The 26,840-nt window shown below is 44.9% G+C and overlaps 1 protein-coding gene across 1 annotated transcript; it reads right to left on the bottom strand.

Moving 5' to 3' along the window:
* Nucleotides 1-3,271: 3,271 nt before the first annotated feature.
* Nucleotides 3,272-14,783, bottom strand: SH2D2A (SH2 domain containing 2A). The gene is made up of 9 exons (XM_043964012.1): nucleotides 14,688-14,783; nucleotides 13,250-13,380; nucleotides 11,985-12,169; nucleotides 11,118-11,207; nucleotides 10,637-10,805; nucleotides 7,090-7,245; nucleotides 6,071-6,340; nucleotides 5,450-5,588; nucleotides 3,272-3,723 (listed from the first exon to the last, which is right to left on the bottom strand). Exons 1-8 carry the CDS (start codon nucleotides 14,719-14,721, stop codon nucleotides 5,454-5,456), a joined length of 1,170 nt encoding a protein of 389 aa, XP_043819947.1. The 5' UTR covers nucleotides 14,722-14,783; the 3' UTR covers nucleotides 3,272-3,723; nucleotides 5,450-5,453.
* Nucleotides 14,784-26,840: the final 12,057 nt, after the last annotated feature.

Genomic DNA, 26,840 nt, shown 5'->3' with positions numbered 1-26,840 from the left:
AAAGAGGTAATAATTGAACTCCTAGGAGGGTATGAGATGGGATAAGAGAGTGGCTCCAAAAGATTATGACTTGCCCAAGGGGACAACACTACTAAGTAGCAAACTGAGGCAAACATAGAACCCAGAAATCCTGACTCCAAACTCTGTCTTCATTGTCAATTTACTTCCATAATTTATGCTCCCATTTTTTTGTGTTGGATTTTTTTTTTCCTATTTAGTAGTGCTTCTTTTCCCTATCTATGTATACAGGCTAATCCAGGGAGAAATTGGATCCCTTTAGGTCTAGTTTTGCTCCTCTATACATTATGATTTGCTAGCTGAAAATCAAGATGACATAAGCCTATTTCATTGTCTCTCTGGGTTGAGAAGCATCTCCTGCTCTTCCTGAGGCCCAAACACTGGTGCATTGCATGTGGTGTAGGTGCTTAATATATTTGTTGAATTGCTTTGTACTATATCAGGGAATTGATTCATATGATAGTAACCCATTTCCTCCTGTGACAATAGCTGCTCTCCTCTTTTCTTTCTTTCTTTTTTTTTTTAAAGTATTGCATTTATTATGTGTCCTCTTTTCTTTCAATTCTCTCAACCTCACCCTGGTCAAAAGGCAGCTAGGTGGCGCAGTGGATAGGGCACCGGCCCTGGAGTCAGGAGTACCTGAGTTCAAATCCGGCCTCAGACACTTAACACTAGCTGTGTGACCCTGGGCAAGTCACTTAACCCCAATTGCCTCATTTAAAAAAAAGGGGGGGGGGATTATAGACCTGCTTCGATGAGATCCCAGCTTGGTTTGCTGAAGCAAATACTTGTCTCCTTTAAGCTGGAAGGGAAAGGCAAAGGTCCCTAGTGCTGGTCAGTGCTGGCAGTCAGATTAGAAGGGAAAGGGCAGGCCAGACCCAGCCCTAGAGAATAAGTGATGGGGAGAGGGATAAGTCTTCATTCAGACTCATCTGTTATATAATGTTAGACTCGAAATCCTGTACTCTTTCTGCTACACTATATCATGTCTCCTGCTCCTAGTGTAGACTCTGGTAGGATTGGGTCTAGACAATTGGTTTTCCTTTGGGAGACTTCAAGGAGCAAAGAGAGAGATCCCATGCAGTGGTTACAGCTTATACCTTTGTATGGAATCTAGCATATGCTGCAGAGAGATCTGGAGGAAAGGGACCATGGCCACTGTCCTAGGTGGGTGCCTATTTCAGTGGGGGCGATGGAACCCAGAACATCAGAGGTAGCTGGACAGAGCAGCAGGCATCGGTCATGGGTGGGGTGTGAGACTGGAGAAGGTGTGGGGGGAAATGGAGCCGGTAGGAGGATGATGTCAGTATTGGAAGGCTTCCTAGAGAAGTTAAATTTGGTCATAAATGGTTAGAACTAAAAGGTCTAGATAAGAGGTCATTAAATGAATTCCTTCATGTTGCGGGGGGCAGGAGGGGTGGACTGAGGAATAAAGGCAATAACTTGGCCAAAGTCACATGAATAGTAAGTGACAGAGAATTCAAAAGCAGGCCAGACTCTCCATCTGTGCAACAGGGTTGAACAAAGGAAGGATGAAGCTAGGCAGAGAAAGGCAGCCTTAAAGGAGGCATGAAGGATTAGGAAATTTGGAGGGGGGGGTGGGTGTGCAAAACTAGCTTGATTAAAATATGTTGAATCCAGGAAGGCCCAGGCATTGAATTAGGGGAAGAAATAGAATAAATTTAGGATAGGGAACTGGGATTGAATAGCAGAAGTTCCTAGAGTAACTGGCTTTTGAGGTGGTGGAGGGGGTACAAGGAATCTCAAACAGAACCATTTGGTTTACTCATTTCTGTGAACTCTTTGGGATACAAATAGTCCATTTCTGTCACTGGCTGTCTCATCAGAAGAGCCCTAGGGACCTCTTTTTGTCCTTTGTCCAGAGAAAGTTTTAAGAGTTGGTAGGGCAAAGCAGAAATGGGGTTGAGCCAAGTCCTAACTACCCCCATCCATCGGCACCTTCCTTGTCCCTGTTCCTTTGCTGGTTTCCTCTCGACTTCGTCCTGCTATCTCTTACTCAGAGTGTACATGGTCATCAGAATGGAGTCATAGCTCCTGTAACAAAGGGTGAGTACTTTTATGTCTCTGCTCCCCTGACACAAACCTATCCTTCCATCCAGTCTGATAGGTTATTGTTCTCTCTGAGAAGCTAATACTGTTCCATCTAATTTGATTTTAGGTTGAATTAATAGAAATAGAGTGCACATGGAACAAAAGGATGCTAGTCTTGCTTTAGCCTTCTGTGGTCAGACTACTTCTGGAGCATCGTGTCCAGGGCCACATACTCTGTTTTGGAAAGAACATTGCTTAGAGGAGAGTGACCAGGTGGTGAGGGACCAGAATTGGGCATGTTTGGACTGGAAAAGACAAGACTTAACATGATGGCTCTCTTCATATACTAGATTAGGCCTGTTTGACTCTGGGAAGCAGAATTGGGGTCAATGGTTGCTCAGAATCAAATTTTGGCTTAATGCCAAGAAACACTTCCTAACAAAAGGAACTATCCAGTGGTGGAACGCACTGCCTCTCTTCACCAAAGGTCTTTTTATGTGTAGTACAGATATCTACTTGTCAGGGAAGTTGTAGTGGGAGATACCTTTCCCCTCTACCAATAAGGGAGACTAGATGGCCCCTGAGGTGGCAAGAGGAGGAAGGTGCATTTATTAAGCACCTACTATATGCCAGGCACTGAATTAAGCACTTTACAATTATGATCTTGTTTGATCCTCACAACAATCCTGTTGTCAAGGTAGTGGCCATTATCCTCATTTTTTTTTTTTTTTGGTGAGGCAGTTGGGGTTAAGTGACTCGCCCAGGGTCACATAGCTAGTGTTAAGTGTCTGAGGCTGGAATTGAACTCAGTCCTCCTGAATCCAGGGCTGGTGCTCTATCCACTGCGACACCTAGCTGCCCCTATTATCCTCATTTTACAGTTGAGGAAACTGGACTTGCTCAGGATCACACTGCTGGTAAGGGTCTGAAGTTGGGTTTGAACTTAGGTTTCCATATCTCCAGACCAAGTGCTCCATACACTTTGCCACCAGCTGCCCGAGGTCCCTTCTGACTTTAGCATCTCTCTCCAGATGCCAGTATCTCTTGGCCCATGTTATATTTTCCACCTCCATCCCTCCTCAAAGCCTGGACAGTAGCTTGCTTTTACATTGAGCTTTGGGGAATATATTCATGTGCACATGGGAAGGCAGGATGGTCATGGGAGGGGCTTGGAGAACTTCAGTTTCTGAGAAGGGAAGTGTATAGTGATGATTTATTAGCCAGACAAGAACCAAAAAACAACACCTCAGCGTCTGTTCCCATCACACCATTCCTTTGGAAAACAGCAGCATTGGACTGAGGCCCAGACACAAAGGCTTTGGGGCCAAGGAAGCTGGGCTTCAGGAAGAGAAACCGAGACACCTCAGAGGATTTCAAAGCGCTTTGGCTTTGGCTCTTCTCATCCTCTTAAGAGAGAGCTGGTGAAAGTCTTTCACGGGGTAGAGGGTGGCTGAGGGAACCTAGGTATCTGACCTCTGAGCCCTCCGGGAGGGGGGAGGAGAGGCGTTGTCTATAGATGTGGTCTCTGAGGCTTGGAATCCAGGATGGAGATGATGCAGCCTGGCAGGGGGCAAGTGGCTATGGTCTCATGGTGTGGCAGAGGATTGGGGTTGCACTCCGATGAGATCTCCAATCCAAAAAGCTTGACGTACTCTATGAAGAGAATCCAGAGAAGTAGAGTGTAGCAGCAGTTGGGTCTCCTGACTCCCAGGCCCATTTTCTCACTCTGATACACTTGACCATATCATCCCATTAAATTATCACTCAATATTTTACCTCCCTTTTCCCAATCAGCTCTTTAGAAAAAGCTGTCTACAGTAGTTGCTTCCACTTCTTTACCTTCTACTCCCTTCTCATCATCTTTGTTTTTTTGTGAGAAAATCTGGGTTAAGTGACTTCCCCAAGGTCACACAGCCTGTAAGTATCAAGTGTCTAAGGCCAGGCCCTCCTAACTCAAGGACCAGTGCTCTATCTACTGTGTCACCTAGCTGCCCCACCTTCTCATCATTTTGTAATCTGACTTCTGTCCTTACCACTCAAGAAATTGCATCTCGAAAGGCAAAGAATTATCTTTTTATTGTTTTTGTTTGTTTTGGCGGGGCATCGGGGTTAAGTGACTTGCTCAGGGTCATCCAGCTAGTAATTGTCAAGTGTCAGGCTGGATTTTACTCAGGTCCTCCTGAATCCAGGGCTGGTGCTTTATCCACTGTGCCACCTAGCTGCCCCTATAATAGTTTCTTCTTTTTTTCTTTTAATTTTATTTTATTGCAGGGCACTGAGGGTTAAGTGACTTGCCCAGGGTCACACAGGTAGTAAGTGTCAAGTGTCTGAGGCCAGATTTGAACTCAGGTCCTCCTGAATCCAGGGCGGGCGCTTTACCACTGCGCCATCTAGCTGCCCCCCCCCAATAATAGCTTCTTTTTTTTTTTTTTTTTTTTGGTGAGGCAATTGGGGTTAAGTGACTTGCCCAGGGTCACACAGCTAATAAGTGTTAAGTGTCTGAGGCCGGATTTGAACTCAGGTATTCCTGACTCCAGGGCCGGTGCTCTATCCACTGTGCCACCTAGCTGCCCCTCCAATAATAGCTTCTTAACTGCATTTCTCAGCATCAAGTCTCTCCTCTATTTTGTGCTCCACCCAGCTGCCAAATTGATATTCCTAAAGCCTAGCTCTGACTATGCCACTCCCTCCCTCAAGAAGCCTTAGTGATTCCCCATTGCTTTCATATTAAAAATGCTAACTCCCCCATGGCATTTAAAGTCCTTCACAATTTGGCACCATCCTGTCTTTCCAGGCTGATTATACATAAATCCCTCCTCTTATCCATTCTACAGTCTGGTCAAACAGGCCTTCACCTGCCATCTCTAGGGTGTGCCTTTTGCATTGGCTCCCCACCTTGGCCTGGAATGTCCTTGTTCCTCACCTCTGCCTCTTAGGACCCCTAGTTCCCTTTGAGGTTCAGCTCTAGTGGCACCTCCTTCAAGAAACCTTTCCTAATTTCCTTAGTTTTTCATGCATCACTTCCTCTCCCAAGCCACTGTGTATTTGTTTTGTGTTTATCCTACATTTACTTACCCGTGAAAATTTATCTCCCTAATAGAATGAAGCTTCCTTAAGGAGAGAGACCCTCACTTTTGTACTTTTATCTGCAGAGTCTGGCATATATTAGGTACTTAATAAATGCTTATTGACTGATTCTTTAATTCTATGATTCTATCCCACTTGGATCCCATTCCCATTCTGGAAGAAAGAAGACATTCCACCCACATATATGTGCTATGTACTTCTATCTTACTTTCTGCTGTCATCCTAAGAGAGGACTGACCTAATCAGGTAAATACATATACTCCTAATGCCAGTCAGCCAAACTTGGACTCACCTAGTCAATGTTTATTGGACCCCAGGAGAAGCTGCACCAGTCCCCGGTCCTGGGGGACCTGTCGAGAAAAGTTATGTGGGAGAGTATGCCCCTGGGGAGGCTGGTGCTGGAGGGAGGAGGTAGTGCCTTGATCTAGAGTCTGTGAAGAAAAATGAAAATATCAAGGTCTTGTCACCCATCTCCCCTTGCTTCTTTATCCCTCATTAGCCTAAGTTAACAGGTTTCTTTGCTGAACCACCTCTGGGTCTTAGAGACACCTTCAGTGTCTTCCCTCTTCCCTGGGAAGCAGTGTAATAATAATGGGGTGACAGTTGGCCTTGGAATCATTAGACATGGACTTCAGTCCTGGCTTTTGCATAAGCTGTGTGACCTTGGGCAAGCCATTTAACCTCAGTGAGATTCAGTTTCCTCATTTACAAAACAAGATGAAATGCTTTATTCCACACCTCACTGGGTTCCTATGAGAAAAGCATTTCGTAAATCTTCAAGTGCCATCCTATTATTCCCGGGTCCTAGATGCCCGGCTCTTCCTTCCTCTATTCTAGGCCCCTCTCTCCTTCCCATCTCTCTCTAGCCTCCAGACTTCATCTTTTTTTGCCTACTTCTCTCTGCCCCACTTACCTGGGTTACTGTGACAGGCCGAGACTGGCACTTCCGGAGGAAGTGGTGCTGGAGGGGTAATGGAGCAACCTCTGAATAGACATTGGCAGGGCCATCCCTTTTACTGCCTCTGCCCATGGCATAGAAGGCGATGGGCTCCTCTGGCTCTTGGTAGATGGGATGAGGGGGCACAGGGCGTGGAGCAGGGTGGGACCCCTTTGGGGCTGGAGTGGAGTAGAGCTCGGGGCGGATCTGGGGCTTGGTTGGGATAGGGGGCTTGAGCCTCGGCAGCTGAGGAAGGAAAAGGAGGCAGTAAGTCCAACTCTTCCCATGCCCAACCCATAGAGCCAAAAGAGACAAGTGAGATCTGGGAAGACCAAGGCAGAATGAGTCCAAAGTCAGAGCTATCCCCTTTGTTCCTCCTGCCTGGAGTCCAAGTTCATTTTCTATTGCCCCCCTCTACCTGAAGTGAAGGACCTCTCCTCTCCTTCAAGGACTACCTTCCCTTCAAATGCCCCCACACACTCAGATTCTCCTTTCCACCTAGCTCTCCTCCTTCCTGAGCCTCCCCACCAAGGTCATTCCTCTCCCCATTCCATCCCCACTCCAGGTCTCTTCTACCTTGGGAGTTCCTCCCCTTGGCTCCTCCTTGCTCTGGTCTCTCTTCTTTCCACTGCATCTACCTTCCTAACTTCCATCTCATCCCAATTGGGCCTCTTTTGTGTTCTTCCATCCTGTTTCCTCTGTTACCTCCTCGTTTTCCCTGGCTTGTTAGTAGGAGTGGGAGGCAGGGGAGGAGGGTAGGAGTGCAGGTAGGGCAGGTAGGAATGGGGAGGCAGGAACAGATTCATCTGATGGCCCCAGCCACTTTTTTTTTTTTTTTGCAGGGCAGTGAGGGTTAAGTGACTTGCCCAGGGTCACACAGCTAGAAAGTGTCAAGTGTCTGAGGTCGATTTTGAACTCAGTCCTCCTGAATCCAGGGCTGGTGCTTTATCCACTGCGCCACCTAGCTGCCCCCTGGCCCCAGCCACTTCTAATACCTCCTCTGACTCCCTGGGTCCAGGATTGTCCTTCTTCACAGGGCTTGGGGCTGCTTCCTGTTTGTGGACTGAGCTGTACTGGGTGGCTCCATTTCTGCCCTCGCTCCTGGATTCTGAGTTTTCTATCTGCATGGAGATACCGGCTGGGGCAGGGGTCTGTGGGAAAAGGAGAGAAAGCTCAGTGTCAGAAGGACCCAGTCACTCCACTGCCCACAGGATCAAGCAGATCAGAAGAGAGGGGAGAATCTGGGACAATTGGATAGATGGGGAGGAAGGAGGAAGGCGATAACTCATCTGAGTAGACTCCCTAGACATCTTAAGTCCTTGGGGAAGGCCTTTGGCTGAATACCAGGGCTAAAGAACAGGTGTGTGTGTGTGTGTGTTTCTTTCTGTTTCATTTTTTACTGTTTGTCCCTACATCTCTCTAGGTTCTTTCAAGGAAGGTCAAGACAGCAAGCATTTATTAAGTGCCTACTATATGCCAGATAAAAATAGTATCTTCCCTCAAGGAGCTTACAATCTAATGAGGGAGACAACATGCAAACAACTCAATACAAACAAAATATATACAGGATAAATTTGATAAAATCTCAGAAGGAAGGCATTAGAATTCAGGGGGACCAGGAAGGGAATAGGGATGCCTTCAAGTGCATCTCACTCTCTACCTCTCTCTACCCTTGCTCCAACTTTTTTCCCCTTCCCCCCTTCTTTCTATTTTAGTTGGCTACATTATAGACCTAAGTATATCTGGGGTTTTTTGTAGGGCACTGAGGTTTAAGTGACTTGCCCAGGGTCACACAGCTAGTAAGTATCAAGTGTCTGAGGTCGGATTTGAACTCAGGTCCTCCTGAATCCAGGGCTGGTGCTTTATTCATTGCACCATCTAGCTGCCCCTACCTAAGTATGTCTTTATCGTATATCATATTTGTTGAATAGAATTCTATGTCCCTTGTCCTTAGTTGAAAAGGTAGACAACTGGAACATCTTATTTTCCTCTTTAAAAAAACACCTTCAATCAAAATGCTTTTAACTTCTATCATCCTTGATTGATTTTTCCCTCTGTAGAATAGTGATCCTTGCTAGAACAAAGCCTTCATGGCCTTAGACTCCACCACTGAGAGAAGATGAGTATTTACTCTCCTTTGAAAGCTCTCCAGATACAGATACTCGACATCTTCCTATGACCACCCTGTCTTGTGGTGGTGTTTTTTTAATGCCAGTGACAGCAAGAAGTTTCCCCATATACAGCAATCTATCCCTATTGCTCTATCCTCTGAAAAGCCAAAGACCTGTCTGGAGCCATCTTCCAAGAATTCTTTCCTATTTGTGAAGACAAGCAAAAAGACTCAAGCAACCCCAGCTCTTTGCTTCTCGGTCCTGGTTCCTCAGTCTCTCTTCCTGTCTCCTCTCTCTGTCTCTCTAGTCCTCTCCCTTTCCCCTCCCTCCCTCTCTCTCCCGTCTCTTTCCAGTCTCCTCTTTTTCTGTCTCCCCAAATCTCTCTTTGTCTCTGTCTCTCTTCATTCCTCTCTATTTCCTCTCTCCCCCATCTCTCTCTCTTCTTTTAAAAATACATTTTTATTGGTATCTGGGGTTTTCTCTCTCTTTTTTTTTTTTGGTGAGGCAATTGGGGTTAAGTGACTTGCTCAGGGTCACCCAGCTAGTAAGTGCTAAGTGTCTGAGGCCGGATTTGAACTCAGGTCCTCCTGACTCCAGGGCCAGTGCTCTATCTACTGCACCACCTAGCTGCCCCTGCTATCTGTTTTTGATATCTCAGCAAGGAAACTCAGGCCCAGTAACCAGGGAAAACTATCCAAGGGCCTGGCCTCTATTCTCTCACTTTCACTTTTGGTCAGAAAGAACCAGAGACCCCTTAGCCCAGGACTAGAAGAAATCTCTCCAGTTCTGTTCCCCCAGGACCCAACTCTGATCTCCAGTGTCTCCACCTCAGATTCTGTGAAATGCAGTGACCTGGCTGTGTAACCCTGGGCAAGTCACTTTGCCTCTCTCTGCCTCAGTTTCTTCATCTGTAAAATAGAGATGATAATAGCACCTCTCAGGATTGCTGAGGATAAAACAATGAGATATTTGTAAAGAGCTTTGCAAATTTTATAGTGCTATATAAATGCCAGGTATTATTATTAATAATAATTATTACAGTCTGCTGCCAGAGCCAGCTACGCAGTGAAGAGAGCATGGATTCAGACCCTAGCTTCTGGTCCTGGCTATCCCCACTAGCTTGTTGTGTGATCTTAAGTGAGCTCCTTCATCTTGTCTGGGCTTCAGTTTCTTGGTCCATTAAATGAAGGGGTTGGATGAAAGAGTCATGGAATCTCTCTCCCTTGGGAGGGACTTCAGATACCACCTAGGTCTCCTCTGTAGCCTCCCTGATGAGTGGTCATCCAGCCTCTATGCAAAGATCTTCAACAATGGAAAAATGCCAGTGACCTGAGGCAGCCCGTTCCATTTTTGAGCAGCTCTAATGGTTAGGGAGTTTTCCCTTACATCAAATATAAATCTGCCTCAGCAGTTTCCACCCATTATTCCAGGCTCTGCCTCCTGGGGCTAAGCAGAGCAAGTCTCCTCAACCTTGTTAAGACAGCCCATCAGATACTTGAAGATGGCCATCTTGTCCCATCCTCCTCGACCCACGTTTCTTGACCCAAGGCCTGCACCATCCACTCTGCTGTCAAACTGCTCTGGTAGGCCCATTAAAGTCTCCTTTTTTGGGATCATCCAACCCCACATCTCCCTAACTGTGTGGAATACAGATCATGCCTCTCCATCTTTTCTACAAGGACAGATTGAGATACTTTGTCATCTACTTTCCTGAAATTTAAGCCTACCACACCAGTCTAATAACCCAAACTATAGGTCTTGGGCAGAGGATTAGTCTAGCCTGGGGCTTCTTAAACTTCTTACACCTGTGACCCCTTTTCCCCAGAGGAAATTTTTACATGACCCCAGGTATATAGGCATATAAAACAGATATACATAACCTTTTACTGTTGCCAAATTTTTCATGACCCCCAACATTTAGTTACACCACCCCATTTGGGGTCACAACTCAACACTTTAAGAAGATTTGGTCTAGCCTGAGCTGTTCTTGAAGCTCCCTCCAGCTCTAACATTCTATAAACAGGGGATTGGTACAGAGGACTGACTTAGAGTTGGGAAAGGCCTGAGTTCAAATTCAGCCTCTTAGGAAGGAAGTATTGAGCATTTCTACAGCACCTACCCTGTGCTAGGAATTAGGCTAAATGCTTTTTATAAATATTATCTCTTTTGATCCTGGCAACATTTCCTGGGAAATAGGTGCTATTATTATCTCCATTTTACAGTTGAGTTGAAGTAACTTGGTCAAGGACAGCTAAATTCTGAGGGTCACTTTTGAACTCAGGACTTTCTGACTCCTGGCTGGGTTTTTTATCTTGTACATCACCAGCTGCCTCTTGTGCTGGATCTCTAAGTGTTGAGAAGGCACCCCAAAGGTAAGCCCTTCACCTGAAGAAAACCCAGGTGCCGATTCTGGCTTGGCTTGGGAAGGTACCTGACGGATACAGGGCTGAGTGAGGTGCTCCCCGTAGGGGCTGAGTGGACACAGGGTATAGTGCCGCAGCAGGTCCGGGAGCCGCTCGTGGGCACTGTCCTCGCCCAGCACCACGTGGCGCCCATCTTCCAGCTGGGCCAGTAGGAAGTGGCGGTAGCAGCTGCGGCTCCTGCGGAAGAGAGCAGGGCAGATGGGTAGGGGCAGGTCCTGCTACCTCGCAGCCGCCCCACCCCCCACCCCCAGCCCTGCCCTGCTTCCTGCTCGCCTCCTTCTTCGCTTTGCCCTCACTCCATTCTCCTTCCCCCTTTTCCTTCTTCCTTCATCACCTTCACTGCCTTTTCCCAGATTTACTCCCTCGAGCAGCTCATTCACCCGTCAATCAACACGAAGCCCCACCCTCACCTGCATGAACCCACCCTTCTGTCAATCAACCCGAAGTCCCGACCTCTTTGCGTATCTGCACAAAACCCTGCTCCGTCACCTGTAAGTCAGCACAAAGGCCACTGCGCTCTCGCTAAACCGCACCAAGTAGCAGCCTGGGGGTTTGTTTTCCAGCAATCTCTCGGCCTCCCTGAACATTTGAGAGGAAGAGAAACAGGGTCAGGCTCCGGAATGCCTGGATTCCTCCCCAGTCATCGTCCCACTAGATTTCTGGTCTCCTCTTCCTCCCTACACCATTCTCCTGGTCCGCTTCTCCCTACCCAAATGATGTAGTAGGAGGTTTGCGGCAGGATGCGGGTCCCCTCCCTCCCTAACCAGATGCTGAATTGGCAGGAAACCCCAAAGAGCAGAGAGAAACGGGGCGTTGGTCGAATGAATGGAAGAAATGGATAAACGACTCTCTTCCTAAATTCCTGGAGGGGTCAGGATTGTCCTTCCTTCACAAGGTAGAGGGGGAGCTATTAGGGCTGATGTGTGGAGAGTAGGACATACTAGGAAGGAAAGCTCGGTTTTGCCTTCCAACTTCTCTCTCTCTCTCTCACGTCTTACTCCCATCAGCTAAGAGTCATGGACAAGAAGATTGAGGACTGGTGTTTTAGAGGGAGGTTTGGCTAAAAAGCAAAGTAAGTCTGTCATGTTGGAAAGATGCATAGGCAGGGAGAAAAAAAGTAGAGAGACAATGTGAAATACAGACAGATGTAGAAAAGAAAGAGTGACAAAGATATAATAGCGAATTAGAGACAACCAGACATACAGAAATAAAATAGAGAAATGGAGATGGGGAAGACACAGGTATATTAGGGAGAGGAAGGAGAGAGTTACACAGTGTGAAGTCTTGAAGATGGGGGATGGCTGAGAAAGGGGGAAACAGATCTAGATTGGGTTTTATCCATCCAACCCTCCTCACCTTCGAGTGATAAAGCCATGGAACCAGACTGGGGCTTCCCCATCATGCAAGAACCAGGGTGCCTGGGTCTCCTGAAACCAGGCCCTGGTCTCAGCCTGAAGGGATGGTCCCCCTAGCCCAGGGATTTCCTCAGCTTTCTTGGTATTGCCTGGGATAGGCATAGTCCCCTGGCTTTGGAGAGAAACCTGGATGGGAGAAAATTTGGATTGTGATCAAATGCTATAACCAGAAGGGCCTGTATCCCATCTCCAGAGCACATTCTGGTCCTATATTATAATTCTCCCTGCTAACCCCTCTCAGCTTTCTAAACTGAGATCTTCTGATAAAGCTTCCCTAGAAACTGATCCCAATCTTCCTCCATCTTCCTCTGAGCCACATGGCTCTGCTGGCTTGAAGAGGGTGGAGGTTAGAGAGTAAGAAGGCTTTTTGGAGTTGGGGTAACCCATGGACCAAGGGACTCTAGAGGATGATAAATAAGCAGACCCTATTGGTTTCCATTTCCCCAGAGGCCAGAAAAAGAAAAGTCCTAGTAATATAGTGGGAGGGACTGAGGTGAGGTTAGATGACAGGAAATAGAATTATCTCTGGAAGCATCAGAAAAATCATGGTGGACTTCACTGGATTAGGGAAGGCTCATGGGAGCTGGGCTGGGAAGCCCAGTCCAGATGGTGTGGTATCATAGAGTACAGAAGGGGGCGGCTAGGTGGTGCAGTGGATAAAGCACCAGCCCTGGATTCAGGAGTACCTGAGTTCAAATCTGGCCTCAGACACTTGACACTTACTAGCTGTGTGACCCTGGGCAAGTCACTTAACCCCCATTGCCCAGTCAAAAAAAAAAAAAAGAGTACAGAATTGGAGTGGGAAGACCTGGGTCTGGATCTTTCACTACCTTCATGAGTTTGTGTCAGTTCAAACCTCTTTGAGCCTCAGCCTCTGCCTCAGTAAACTCTAGAGATCACACTAGATGATCTCTAAGGTCCCTTCCAACTCTGAATCCTTTGAAACTATAATCAAGGGCTGCAGAGAGGCAGTGATGATGAGAGGGGCTAATTGATTTGCTTCCAGTCCTCCCTTGGCTCTCAGTACCAGTTCAGGTACCCACTTCTGTTCTTTCACCCTCCGAAATCAGTTTCCTCTAGGATGTCTCATTAAAGTCCCAACCTGATCTTCAAGCCACTTTTAGGCCTGGTATGCACACGGTTGGGGGTGGGTAAGAGATGAACAATGTATATTCAGGTGTTCCTAGTTTCTCTCTCTTCACTCACCTTGGTGTGGTTGGAGGGGACATCTTCCAATGCCTGAGGCAAACTAGGCAGTGCCATGCTTCTTCTGCTCTTCCGGGTTGGATATTTTGGGCGGAAAGTACTGAAAGTTGGGGCAGGTTCTTTCCATTCTCCTACAGGTGCAAACAGAGTTGTGGGCTGGGATCTCTCCCCCAAGGAAATTGGACATAACAGCAATCCGATTTTGCTTCCCCTTTGCTCCTAGTCCCCTCTCGCCAAATTGCCCAGGGATAGAGATGGTACAGCATTTGTTTGAGGAGAGAAATAGATGGATGTTGCAAAAATAATGATGGAGAATGTGGGTGGGAGACAGGGGGAGAAATGATGATAGCAGGAAGTGCTGGACTGAGACAGAGGAATGAGGTAATGTGGGATAAGGTATTGAAGGCATAGTATGAGAGGGAGTTGATGTACAAAGAGGAATGATTAGATTGCAAAAGGAAGACTTCCTAATGATTGTGGGAACTGGGGAGAAAAGGTAGGGAGCTGCTGGAAGAGAGGTATCCTATTAATCTAGTTTAGTGAAGGATAGTGGGGGAATGCTATAATGGACCCTGTCATCTTGAGGAGTCAGATTCATGGAGAAGTGGGACCCCTGGATTCTAATCCATTTCTTATGGATCACTCCTACATCTGTCTTTGACAATTCCAGAATGCTTTCTCCCCATCCTCCATCCTCAAGCTTTTATCTAATTCCCTTCCTAGAACTTGTGTTCAAGTCTCAAATCAGCTCCATACTTAATCTGTGTGACCATTGATAAGGTGCCTCCAGGGTCTGCCAAAACCAGCTCACATGGACTCTCTGAGCACTGATTGTTAAATTTTAAGTCTGAGCATTTACATATAAGAAATCTGCAAACAGTACAAATTAGGGTTTGATGTTTTGTTGATTGTCTAGACTTAAACAATGGAAAAATTGTCAATAAGGCAGATTAAACTTAAAAGTGTGTCTTTCCTACATTTCTCTCCCCCCCAGCTGATTATTAAACATTTACCAGCATACCTTCAGCGTCCCAATATATGGTCCTCAATTTTCATCTTATACTAGATGACCCCTAAAGTTCTTTTCAGCTTTAAATCCTCTGATTCCCTAGGATTCTTTATTTGTGTTTCCTACATAATCTCTTTTCTTCTCTCTAAGGATTTCAAAGGACTTTATAGATCTAACTATTCCTTTGTGAATGAATGGAAATAAGAGACCAGAAAGAGAAAGAAGGCTCCTAAGGGAAGGGACCCAAGTATTCTGCCATCCAGCCCTACACTCTTTCCTTCTTGATTCCCATTCAGAGACAGGGGCCTCCTTAACTTCATATCCAGGGTGGTCAGGAGGCAGTTGCAGATGAAGCCAGAGAATGAAGACATTTTAGGGGAAGGAAGGAGGAAGGATAATAGGCAGGGAAGCTCCAAAGCTGGCACTTACCTTGAGGAGGTGTCTGATCTATGGGTATCTCCATGAAAGGGGTTTTGTGAGACTGAACCCCCTCCCCCCGACCCAGAGCAGGTGTATAGTTGTGTGTGTGACTCTGTTCCCCTGCCTCCCCCACCCCCCACCCAGGGGCAGGAAATGGTGCTTCACCCACAGCCTAGGCCCTGGGACCCACGTCATGGAAAGCAATGTTCCTCCCCCCGGAAGCCTCAAAAGCTGAAGTCAGTGAGGAGGAATATATATGTGTGTGTGTGTGTGTGTGTGTGTGTGTGTGTGTGTGTGTGTGTATGTTGGTGAGGAGTAGGATTAGGGGGAGGAGGGGCGGGACAGGGAATGTTTCTCCTTTGGTTCTTGGGAAATCCTTCCTATTATCTGACCACTATCTCTCCCAATGTGGAGGGCTTCCTTTTCTTCTTTACTCTTGCACCTCATCGAAGGTTTTTTTTCCCCTACTGTCTTTCCAATCCTTCTGTTCACTCAGGATAGAATAAGACTGTTAAGATCAATGAGATTAGGTCTGTAAAGTGCTTTGAGATCCTTGAAAGGAATCTTTGGGGGTCAACACTCAGGATCATCCCAAACCCATTAAGGACATGTGGAGAGGGAGGGGAGGCAATGGTGCAGCAGAGAAGGTGCAAGATGGGCTTTAGACAGTGATGACACCAGGGGTGAATGCATGGGGCCCTGGGTACTGGATAGGTTAAAGAATAGGGAACTGGAATACTGATTCCAGATACTGGAACCCAAATATTGAATCAGGATGTTGTTCTGATCTAAGTCTCCTCCATGTTCTTGCCTCCTTAGAGATATGCTGGAAAGAGAATTGGACTGGAAGTCAGAAAACTTGGGTTCAAGCCCCCTAAATTTACTAGGTGTGGTACCTGGGACTTTTCCCTTCACTTCTTCTTCTTCTTCTTTTTTTTTTTTGCTGAGGCAATTGGGGTCAAATGACTTGCCCAGGGTCACACAGCCAGTAAGTGTCAAGTGTCTGAGGCCGGATTTGAACTCAGGTCCTCCTGAATCTAGGGCCGGTGCTTTATCCACTGCGCCACCTAGCTGTCCCCCCCTTCACTTCTGAGTATGAAGTCTGATGCTGTGGGAAGAACATCATTTTAAGTCAGAGGACTTGGCTGTACTACATGTTATCTATGTGACCATGAGTAAGTCACTTAGCTTTCTTGGCTTCAGATTTTATCTGCAACATATCTACATATGAACATTAAGGAAGTTCCCTTCCACTTCTAAGTCGATAATACTATGATCCAGCTTCAGAGGGCTCCTGCGTGTGACACTGATGTGTAGTCTGTGTCCTTGGGAGGCTTGAGGGGCTTCAGTAGTAATAGAAGTTCATACCCAGCTCATGTCCTGCCTTTCTTAGGCTTACAGAAAGATAGGCTGTCTGTCACTTTATCATTTACTAATGGAGTGTCTCTTGCTATAGCAACATACATTAACAAATAGAAGAGGATTAATGAACTGAATAATGGTGTTTTTTTTAGAAACAAAGTTTATTTATACATTTACTTATTTTTTGGTGAGGCAATTGGGGTTAAGTAACTTGCCCAGGGTCACACAGCTGGTAAGTGTCAAGCATCTGAGGTTGGATTTGAACTCAGGTCCTCCTGATTCCAGGGCTGGTGCCCTATCCACTGCACCATCTTAATATGTATTTTTTTAAAAATTAGAAAAGCCGGGGGCAGGTAGGTGGCACAATGGATAAAACACTGGCCCTGGACTCAGGATGACCTGAGTTCAAATCTGGCCTCAGACTGGGCAAGTCACTTAATCCTCATTGTCATGCATGCCCCCCCCAAATATTAGAAAGCCAACAAATAATAAGCAAAACTAAGATAAGTATAAAAGAGGACATATTTAAAATTAAAGGAGAAATAAACATTTGGGAAACCAAGAAGACTATAGAAGTGATAAAGAATTGGAAACAAAGGGAATGCCTTTCAATTTTGGAATGGCTAAACAAAGAGTGACACAAGAATGTAATGGAAATTACTGTGCTCTAATTGTGATCATAACAACTACAGAAATCATGTAAAGATGTACATAATCAAATACAGAATAAAGTCAAGGAAACTATATACATATAACCTGTATCAAATTGCTTGCTGGCTTCAGGAGAGGGATGGGAGAAAAATTTGGAACTCAAAAAAAAATCTTTACATGTAATTGAGAAAAAAATTAAAAATTTAAATTAAAAAAGAACAAATACATAAAATAGAAGATAATGTTGGAGAATTACAGCATTAATAAGTATGGCTCCAAAGAGGGGATACAAGAAGATATCTCCACTCCACTCCTTTAAAGAGGTGGGAGGGCCACAGCTGTGATACATTGTATTTGGTCACCCAGTGCATCCAGGACCATCACCACTTGTTTTGACCTTTGTCTTGTCACTGGATTCTGATAACTCTGGAGGAGTGAGGTTGATGACTTTGTGCAGCTCTGCCTCACTGAAATCCAATTCACACATAGATTAAGACATCACTCTTGTGGTGTTATTGGTCCTCTTCCAGAAAGAAGGACAAACAACAATGGAGTATCTACAGAGAGTGTCTTTCACTTTTCCACTTATAAATGGAGTGTACCTTATAATTTCTGACCAGTAGGTGGCACTATATTAAAGACAACTGCCAGGAAGAGTCTCTGTGTATGCACCATTTACCTGCTATCCCCCTCTTTTACCCCAAGTCTCACCTCCACCCCAGATACCTCTATTTTGGATGGCTGGACAAGAAGAAAATCCTAAATGGCTCAAAGTGACCTGGGCATAATATTATGTGAAATATGGCTCAAGATTATTAAAATATGGAAACGTACATGTCTTGCTGCACCCTCTCCCTGTATCTGGGACATGTTCTCTTGTTGGTTGACCAGCCACTACATCCATAAAACTTAAGCAAGACAGCATTTAATGCAGCCACATGGTTTATTAAACATAGTAAAATGGCATAGAAACTGTCCAGAGCTCCTCTCTCATAGTGAATTTTGCCTAACCACCTCCCAAACTGGAACCTCTTCCTAATGATCCTTGCAGTGTTTTCAGTGGGAAGGAGTTGTGTATTTAAATAGAAAGGCAAAGGTGGTACAACGAAGAAAGCTTAATCTCCCCGACCCTTGCTGGTTACTCTTCCATGCTCTGCAATAACTGACCTCCTTGGCACTCTGGAATTTAGCTGGGGCTTGAAGCTCTCCTTCCTTAATCTCATCTGGAAGCTTGCATCTCCACACTATGTTGGGTTCTCAGCAGCTAACTGCCTTTTTCCTTCTAGCACCCAAACGGAACAAGTAGAATAGAAACCTCTTTTGGAGAACTGTTAATGACTTGACTATTCTCAACAATACAATAATCCAAGACAATCCCAAAGGACTAGTGATGAAACACTATCCACCTCCAAAGAAAGAACTGATATTGATGGAACAGACTGAAATGTGCTATTCTTCACTTTGTTTCATTTTTCCCCTTTTATTTAATTTTTCTGGTACAAAATGACTAAGATAGGGGGCAGCTAGGTGGCGCAGTGGATAAAGAACCGGCCCTGGATTCAGGAGGACCTGAGTTCAAATTTGGCCTCAGACACTTGACAGTAGCTATGTGACCCTGGGCAAGTCACTTAACCCCCATTGCCCCACAAAAAAAATTTTTTTAAAAATAAACAAAATGACTAAGATAGTAATGTTTTACATAATCATACATGTATAACCCATATTTGCTTGCTTGCTGCCTCAGGGAGGGGGGAGGGGAGGGAGGGAAAGAGGGATAAAAATTGGAACCCAAAACTATAAATAAAAATGTTTATTACAAAAAAATTTTTTTTAAAAAGAAATCTCTTTTGAGCTACAGCCTCAGCACCTGCCCCAGTCCAACAGTCTGGATTCCCTAAAGTCAATTGCTGCCAGCCAGCCCAGCTGCAGTCATGTACCTCCATTCCCTTTGAATGTCCAGAAGAACCACCCCTCCCCCAATCTTCTGGACAAAAAAGGCTAGGATGGAGAAGGGGAAGGAAGAGAGAGCATTCAATTTGAGACATACTGACTATCACTATCTTATCCTCTTGTGTGACCTTCTGCTTGCGATCACAAATTTCCTGGCTCCTAGGAAGAAAAAAATAGCAGGCTTCTATGAGAGGGGAAAGAAATAATCACCAGAAATGTTGCACTCTCCCAACCTTATATCCCTGAAACCATTACTACTCTCTCCCTGAAGTAAATGATAGTCTAAGACAAAGGACCATTCCATGGGGCATTCTGACATGGATTACATGAAGAAAGTGCTTTCCAAACTCTAAAATGTAAAATAAAGGTGAGATCCTCAGATTAGGCTCCTTGTGTCCTTCCTTTTCCATCCCGAGGCTGGATGGGGTATAGGAGTGATCTGTGAGAGAAGGGAGCCTGAGCATCAGGTGGAAGAAGGACCATACTCCTACCCTGCTCCCACCCCTCACCTCCACAATAATAATAGCTAGAATTTACATATGTTATCTCATTTGATCTTTATTCTTTCTTTTTTTTTTTTTTAGTGAGGCAATTGGGGTTAAGTGACTTGCCCAGGGTCACACAGCTAGTAAATGTTAAGTGTCTGAGGCCAGATTTGAACTCAGGTACTCCTGACTCCAGGGCTGGTGCTCTATCCACTGTGCCACCTAGCTGCCCCTCATTTGATCTTTTCAACAACTTTGTGAGGTAGTTGGCATTATTGTCTCCATTTTACAGATGAGGAAACTAAGACTGACAGAAGTGACTTGCCCAGGGTCATACATCAAGTATCCGCTTTATTTCATTTTAAAAAAAATTTCCAGGGGCAGCTAGGCGTCGCAGTGGATAAAGCACCGGACCTGGATTCAGGAGTACCTGAGTTCAAATCCGGCCTCAGACACTTGACACTTAGTAGCTGTGTGACCCTGGGCAAGTCACTTAACCCCCATTGCCCCGCAAAAAAACCAAAAACAAAAACAAAACACAAGAAAAACAAACAAACAAAAAATTCCCTAATGGGTGAAAAGGAATAGTGGGATAGACAGATTAATTTTAAATACATGTTGACTTAAAAAAATTAAAATAACTATCCCTCCCCCACATATGTATGGTGAAGTAAAACAAATTCCCACATTGACCATATATATCTCAAGTCATCACTTCTTTTTTTTTTTTTTTTTTAGTGAGGCAATTGGGGTTAAGTGACTTGCCCAGGGTCACACAGCTAGTAAGTGTTAAGTGTCTGAGGCCAGATTTGAACCCAGGTACTCCTGACTCCAGGGTCAGTGCTCTATCCACTGTGCCACCTAGCTGCCCCAAGTCATCACTTCTTGAGAGGATGAGATTAAGGGAGATAAGTACAAAGAGATCTTATATCATGCTGTTATATATGATCCTATCTGCGTGCCCCAATACATGTACACATGGAGATGCAAAGATAGCCTCGAATACATCATCCTCTGGGCTCTACATTTCCCAAAATTTGTTCCCTAGAATGTGATTGTACCATTCTATGAGAACCGATACACTGCAAGAATATTTTGTTGCTAGCTTTATTTTCCTCGTCAAGAAAAGACTGGATGATCACTTGTCTAGGACACTGTAGAGGGGATTCTCGCAGGCATGGGTTGAACCAGTTGATCTCCAAGATTCAGCAAAATTGAATACAGAAATCATAGGCTCTCTGGACTACATCCCCCACAAAGCTTTGGGGCAGAGGGCTTTACTCATTTGGAAAGAGTCCTATTGGGGTGGGAGAGAGGCGCCTGCCTTTAAAAAAAAGTCCATGATTTAAATGATTTATTCCATTTACTTAGAAATTCCCTCCAGTGATGCAAACTGGCCATCTCTCTGCATGGTCTTTAGAGGGCTTCTTGAGGCACAGAGGCTTTTTGGGGTGGGCGTGGGGGGTGTGTGTGGGAGAACCATTGTCCCAGAGCTACTATGTGCCAGAAGCAGAAAGTAAGCCCAGGTCTTCCCGACTCATAGAGCACCACTCTATCCATTACATCCCTCAAATATTTATTACACATAACTCTCGTTAGTTTAGTATTTTATTATTTTCTAGTTACATATAAGGATAGTTTTCAACATTTGTTTTCATAGGATTTTTAGTTCCAAATTTTTCTCCCTCCTTCTCTTCCCTCCCTCCTCCCCAAGACAGAAAGCAATCTAATATAGGTTATATATTTGCAATCACATCAAATATATTTCTGTATTATACATAACTCTCTTCCATCTCCATAAGCGGTATATTTCCAAAAGCAACCAACATTTATGGCTAACAGCAATACACTTGAAGTGCTAAAGTCATCATCTATGTCCAAATTGGCTTGGCAAATGCTGGTATAGATTTTTCCTATTCACAAGTTATTTGAATATATTTTCTTATATTTGCCATCACCTATGCTTTTGTCTACATATGTACACATGCTTTCTACATACAACCACATGGAATCATAGATATTAGGGCTGAAAGAGACCCTAGAGGGCATTTCTTTTGTTTTTTGTTTTGTTTTGTGGCGCAATGAGGGTTAAGTGACTTGTCCAAGGTCACACAACTAGTGTCAAGTTTCTGAGGCTGGATTTGAACTTAGGTCCTCCTGAATCCAAGGCTGTCACTTTATCCACTGTGCCACCTGGCTACCCCGAGGGCATCTTTTTTAAACCTCATCATTTTAGTCAGTGGCTGAATAAACATTTATTAAGCACCTGCTATGGGCCAGGAACTGTGCTAAGTGCTAGGGATGTCAAAGGGAAAAAAAAGGAAAAAGACAGTCCCTGTTTCCAAGAAGCTCATAATTTAATGAAAGAGATGACAGCAAATAACTATATATGAACAAGCTATGGACAGGGTAAATAGGAAACAGTTAAGAGAGGGAAGGCACTAGAGAAATAAGAGGGGTTTGGAGAGGCTTCTTATAGAAGATGGTGTTTTAGCTGGGTCTTATTTTCCAGTTACATGTAAAGATAATTTTCAACATTTGTTTTCATAAGATTTTTAGTTCCAAATTTTTCTCCCGCCTTCCCTTCCCTCCCCCTTCCCCAAGATGGAAAGCAATCTGACATAGGTTATATATGTACAATCACACTAAACATATTTCTGCATTAGTCATGTTGTGAAAGAAGAATCAGAGCACAAGGGAAAAACCTCAAAAAAGAAAAAGACAACAACCAAAAAGTAGAAATAGTATGGTTCAATCTGCATTCAGAATCCACAGTTCTTTTTCTTTTTTTTCCCTCAGGGAAATGAGGGTTAAGTGACTTACCCAGGGTCACACAGCTAGTAAGTGTCAAGTGTCTGAGGCCGGATTTGAACTCAGGTCCTCCTGAATCCAGGGCTGTTACTTTATCTACTGTGCCACCTAGCTGTCCCTCCACAGTTCTTTTTTTCTGGATGTGGAGAATATTTTCCATTATGAGTTCTTTGGAATTGCCTTGGATCATTGTACTTCTGAGAAGAGCAAGGTTTTAACTGGGTCTTGAAGGAAACCAGGGAAGTCTGAAGAAGAGATGGAGAGGGAGAGCATTTTATGCACTTGATTAATAACAATTTCTATTTCTTTTTCTTTTTTTTAGTGAGGCAATTGGGGTTAAGTGACTTGCCCAGGGTCACACAGCTAGTAAGTGTTAAGTGTCTGAGGCTGAATTTGAGCTCAGGTCCTCCTGACTCCAGGGCCAGTACTCTATCCACTGTGCCACCTAGCTGCCCCACAATTTCTATTTCTATGGTGCTTTAAGACTGACAAAGCACTTTCCCCCAAATTGAACAAGGCTCATGCTATAAGGTCAAGGACTTATGATTTCTCGTGGGTGGGTGGGGGTATTCCCTGTACCCAACACAGACCAAAACTCATCCATAACTTTTAGAGAGTTATCCTAGACTTGGGGAGGTCGAATAACTTGTCCATGGTCCCAAGGCTAGTTAAGTGGCAGAGAAGAAATGCCTATGTGAGGAGTGGGGTTGGTGAGAATTTGTGAGAAGAGAGACCTGGTCTTCACACTTCTGTCTTTGAGAAAGAAGACATGATTCCAGATTCTCTTCAGGTCCCTGAAGAGACAGAAAGACTTGGGGAGGGGGCAGCTAGGTGGTGCAGTGGATAAAGCACCAACCCTGGATTCAGGAGGACCTGAGCTCAAATTCAGCCTCAGACACTTGACACTTACTAGCTGTGTGACCCTGGGTAAGTCACTTAACCCTCATTGCCCCGAAAAAAAAAGAAAGAAAGAAAGAAAGAAAGAAAGAAAGAAAGAAAGAAAGAAAGAAAGAAAGAAAGGAAGAAAGGAAGAAAGAAAGAAAAAGACTTGGGAAAAAGGCAATATGTGTGTATATATATATATACCTATAAATACAGACATTCAAATAGATATATAGAAAAATCTGTGCCAGCACTTCTAAAATTCAGGCCTCACATAACACTTTATTTTTCTTTTTTCATGCACTTATCATGTAATATTTTTTATTATAGTTAGCTGTATTTGCATCTTATGTTCCTAATAGTATATGCCTGTGTTCCTACTTGCATTCCCCCTTGATCATGTGCCTCTCCCAGTTTACTACAATAGAGACTCGGGAGAATTCTTTGATTTCTATTTGCTATTGACTTGGGTAAATTGGTTTATTTGCTATTCACTATGTGTGGTCTTTGTGTAATTGGCATTTGGTGGAAAGGGAGTCAAGCTTTGGATATATAGCTTGGGGCACTCCTCCATTAAGGGATAGTGATCAGGAGTTCAGCTTGAACCTAAAGATTATTTCCTCTAGACTAACAACATTTAGGGGGAGCAGATAGTTATAATTATAGCCTGATACCCTTTCTCTGAGAAAAGAATGGGCAGCCTCTGGCCGTAACCTCCTGTTTCCCCTCCTGGCAGGAAAATGTGGAAAAGGATGAGGACTGAGAAAAGACCATTAGATTTGGTAATTACGAGATTGGTGGTAACTTTGGAGAGAACAGTTTCAGTTGAGTGATGAGTTCAGAAGCCACATTGCAAAGGGGGAATTAGTGGGAGGAGAGGAAGTAGGGGCCACAAATGTAAACATCTTTTTTTTTTTTTTTGGGAGATGGAATCTCCCCATCTTGCCCAGGCTGGGCATGTAGCAGCCACTCAAAGACCTCATCCTACTGCTGATCAGCACAGAAGCTCTGACCTACTCTTTTTTGGACCCAGGCTGGTTCACTTTTCTTTCCTTAAATAGCCTGGTGGCCCACCCATTCCCAAGGGCTCACTATATGGGGGCATGGACCTAGTGTGGACACTCAATAGACCCCTTTTGCAGAGCAGAAAGCTCAATTAATCTACCAACCTCAGCTTCCCCAAGTGGCAGGGATTATAGGTATGTGCCATCATGCCTGGTTAGACAACCTTTTCAAGGAGTTTGACTAAGAAAGGGAACAGTTATTGGACAATAGTTTAATGGAGTTTGTAGAGTCTAGTAAAGTTTGTTTTTAAAGATGGGAGAAAGTTTTTTTTGGTTGGTTGTTTTTTTGGAGGCAATAGAGAATTGCCTTCTTTGAAGGCAATAGAGAAGTTGATTTTGGAAAGAAGAGCCACCAACTGTGTGACCCTGGGCAAGTCACTTAACCCCAACTGCCTCACCAAAAAAAAAAAAAGAAAGAAAGAAGAGTGACTCCATTTTCTGAGACTGAGGGAATGGAGCAGAGAGTGGAGGATGATGTCAAGAAATTTTGAGATGAAGAAAAAGGGAGAAGAAGGAGCTCACAATAAATGGCCTCAATTTCTCAGTAAAGTAGAAGGTGAGTTCTTACCTGGGTTAGGGGAAGGGAAGTATGGGAAGCTTCAGGAGGGGAGAGAAAATTTGGAATAGCTTGTGGGGCATAACATAAAGAATCAATTAGGGAAGAATTAAAGGACTTGCCTTGCAGCAGTGAGTGCCTACTTGAAGTTGAATAATATAAATTTGTAATGTACATAGTCAGCCTAGTTGTGATGTCCTCTAGCTCCATTCAGTAACCTATGAATGGGAGTGGAGAAGTAGATGGTGGGAATAATCCAAGCCTGAGTTTTGGAAAGAGCTGAGCAGTGATAAGACAAGAGACGTTTGGGATTGGAAAGCAAAGGACAGTTTAGAGTTGAAATAGCCAACCATAGTATCAAGATTGGAAAGGAAGGAAAGCAAAGTCAGAGTTGGGGTGATGCTCTGAGATGAGGCATGGATGGACTAGAGGTTTTTTGGTTTTGGCAATTGGGGTTAAGTGACTTGCCCAGGGTCACACAGCTAGTAAGTGTCAAGTGTCTGAAGCCGGATTTGAACTCAGGTCCTCCTGAATCCAGGGCCGGTGCTTTATCCACTGCACTATCTAGCTGCACCGGACTAGAGGTCTTGATGAAGGTAAAAAATAGGTTTAGGAAGGGTGAGGCATAGGGGAAGTTGGAATGATTGTGGAGGTTGGATGTGGAGGTCGTGGTCAGATGAAGAAGGTAAAAGTTTCTAAGCAAGGATTTAGAACATTTGTTAGATAATGGTCAGATCCTGAGTATAACCATCTCTATGTGTACTTGAGGTTCTGCTGAATAGATCATAGGGGGGCAGCTAGGTAGCTCAGTGGATAAAGCACCAGCCCTGGATTCAGGAGGACCTGAGTTCAAATCCAGCCTCAGACACTTGACATTTACTAGCTGTGTGACTCTGGGCAAGTCACTTAACCCTCATTGCCCTGACCCCCCCAAAAGAATAGATCATAGGGTTTAAGAAAACTGATAAATTGGGAGGTTAAGGAGTTAAAGAGAACACCAATGTGAATTCTGAATCCCTTATTATAAGGGCTGGGGTTGGGGAGGAAAGGATGGTAATGATCTGACTGCTAAACTCCTTGAGAAAGGAGACAAAATATTCCAGGGACCAGAATACAAGAGCCACCATGATTTAGATTAGGTGGAAATTTTTGATTTGAATGGACTTCAGAGAAGAAGTTGCTGAGTAATGGAGGTTATTGTTGTTGTTTGGCCTTTGTTCTCAAAGAGAACATCAGGAGGTGATGGTGACTTGCTGTGAACTGGACTTTCTCCTCCAGATTAAACACCAAAAGGACCAGGGTGGAGACATCAGGACTAACACAGAGACACAGATGTGGGATAGCTTCTGCACGTGGCTTACCCCCCTGTCATCTTGGGATGAAACTATCGACATTGTTTTATGTGTAAATTTGGTCCAATACCTGGGAACTCACACCTTGGGTCAGAACTCCCAATCACAGTCAATACCACACTCCATCATCACAGAACCCTAGAAAGTAGAGCTAGGTGTCTCATTGGATAATGTTACTGGGTCTGGAGTCAGACATTCAAGCCTGACCTCTGATAATTGCTAGCTGTATGACCCTGGTGGAACGTAGATTCTCTTTCCCCCCATCTTCCATAAGACAATTTCCTTCTGCCAAAGCAGAGTTAATCTGTACTTGATCAGCCACCAGGTTCAGTGATTTCACGCCCTGCCCCCCCCCCCCCATGTAGCTCTTTTAATTCCCTTACGCTAATCTCCATCCTACACTTTTTTTTTTGAGTGCGGGTTTGTTTATACCACTGATTTTTCGTCAGTGTAGTTCCCCATAGAGGAAATCCCCCGCCCTCCACTGCTAGTGCAGAGCTGCCACCATTCCTAAACCACTTTGAATGTCAGAGAACTGCTTGGGTACTGAGAGGTTCAGGGACTAGAATAGAATCATAGCCCTTGGGTCTCGGGGGTGGGACTTGAACCCAGGGCTGGCCAGCTCTTTATCCCCCACATTGCTCCACGCTGCTCCGCGTCTGGAGGATACTTTAGAGATGCTGGTTTAATTTGATTCGGTAATCAGTGAGGCTGCCCCAAGATGGGGCTGAGGCTGGCGGCCGGTGAGACAAGCCTGGCGAAGTGCGGCGGGAGAGGTTTTGGGGCGAATGTCAAGGGATAGGACCCTCAGGGGAGAGGCGGAGAACCCCGTCTGAACAGCGGGCCTTCGCGCCCAACCTTTAACCACGCCCCTTTCCCACCTGGCTCCTCCTTCGGTCGACGCCCTAGAGTCCAGTACCTCGCCTTTGATTGGCTTACTTTTTCCAATCCCCGCGTGTGCCTAGGGGACTCCGCCCTTTTCAGTCTCTCCTCCGGTCTGGGCCCAGAGGTCGGCTGACCCGCCCCCTCCGCCGGCCTTCTCCTCCCAA

Source organism: Dromiciops gliroides, chromosome 4 (genome assembly GCF_019393635.1).
Source record: "Dromiciops gliroides isolate mDroGli1 chromosome 4, mDroGli1.pri, whole genome shotgun sequence".
Classification (NCBI taxonomy): Eukaryota; Metazoa; Chordata; class Mammalia; order Microbiotheria; family Microbiotheriidae; genus Dromiciops; species Dromiciops gliroides.
This window is presented reverse-complemented; position numbering and strand designations above follow the sequence as displayed.

Coding starts and splice junctions, on each gene's coding strand:
- SH2D2A (XM_043964012.1), bottom strand. CDS start 14,721: ATGGAGATACCCATAGATCAGACACCTCCTCAAG. Junction 13,381..14,687: donor AGATCAGACACCTCCTCAAG/GTAAGTGCCAGC, acceptor TTGCACCTGTAG/GAGAATGGAAAGAACCTGCC. Junction 10,806..11,117: donor GCCTTTGTGCTGACTTACAG/GTGACGGAGCAG, acceptor TCTCTTCCGCAG/GAGCCGCAGCTGCTACCGCC.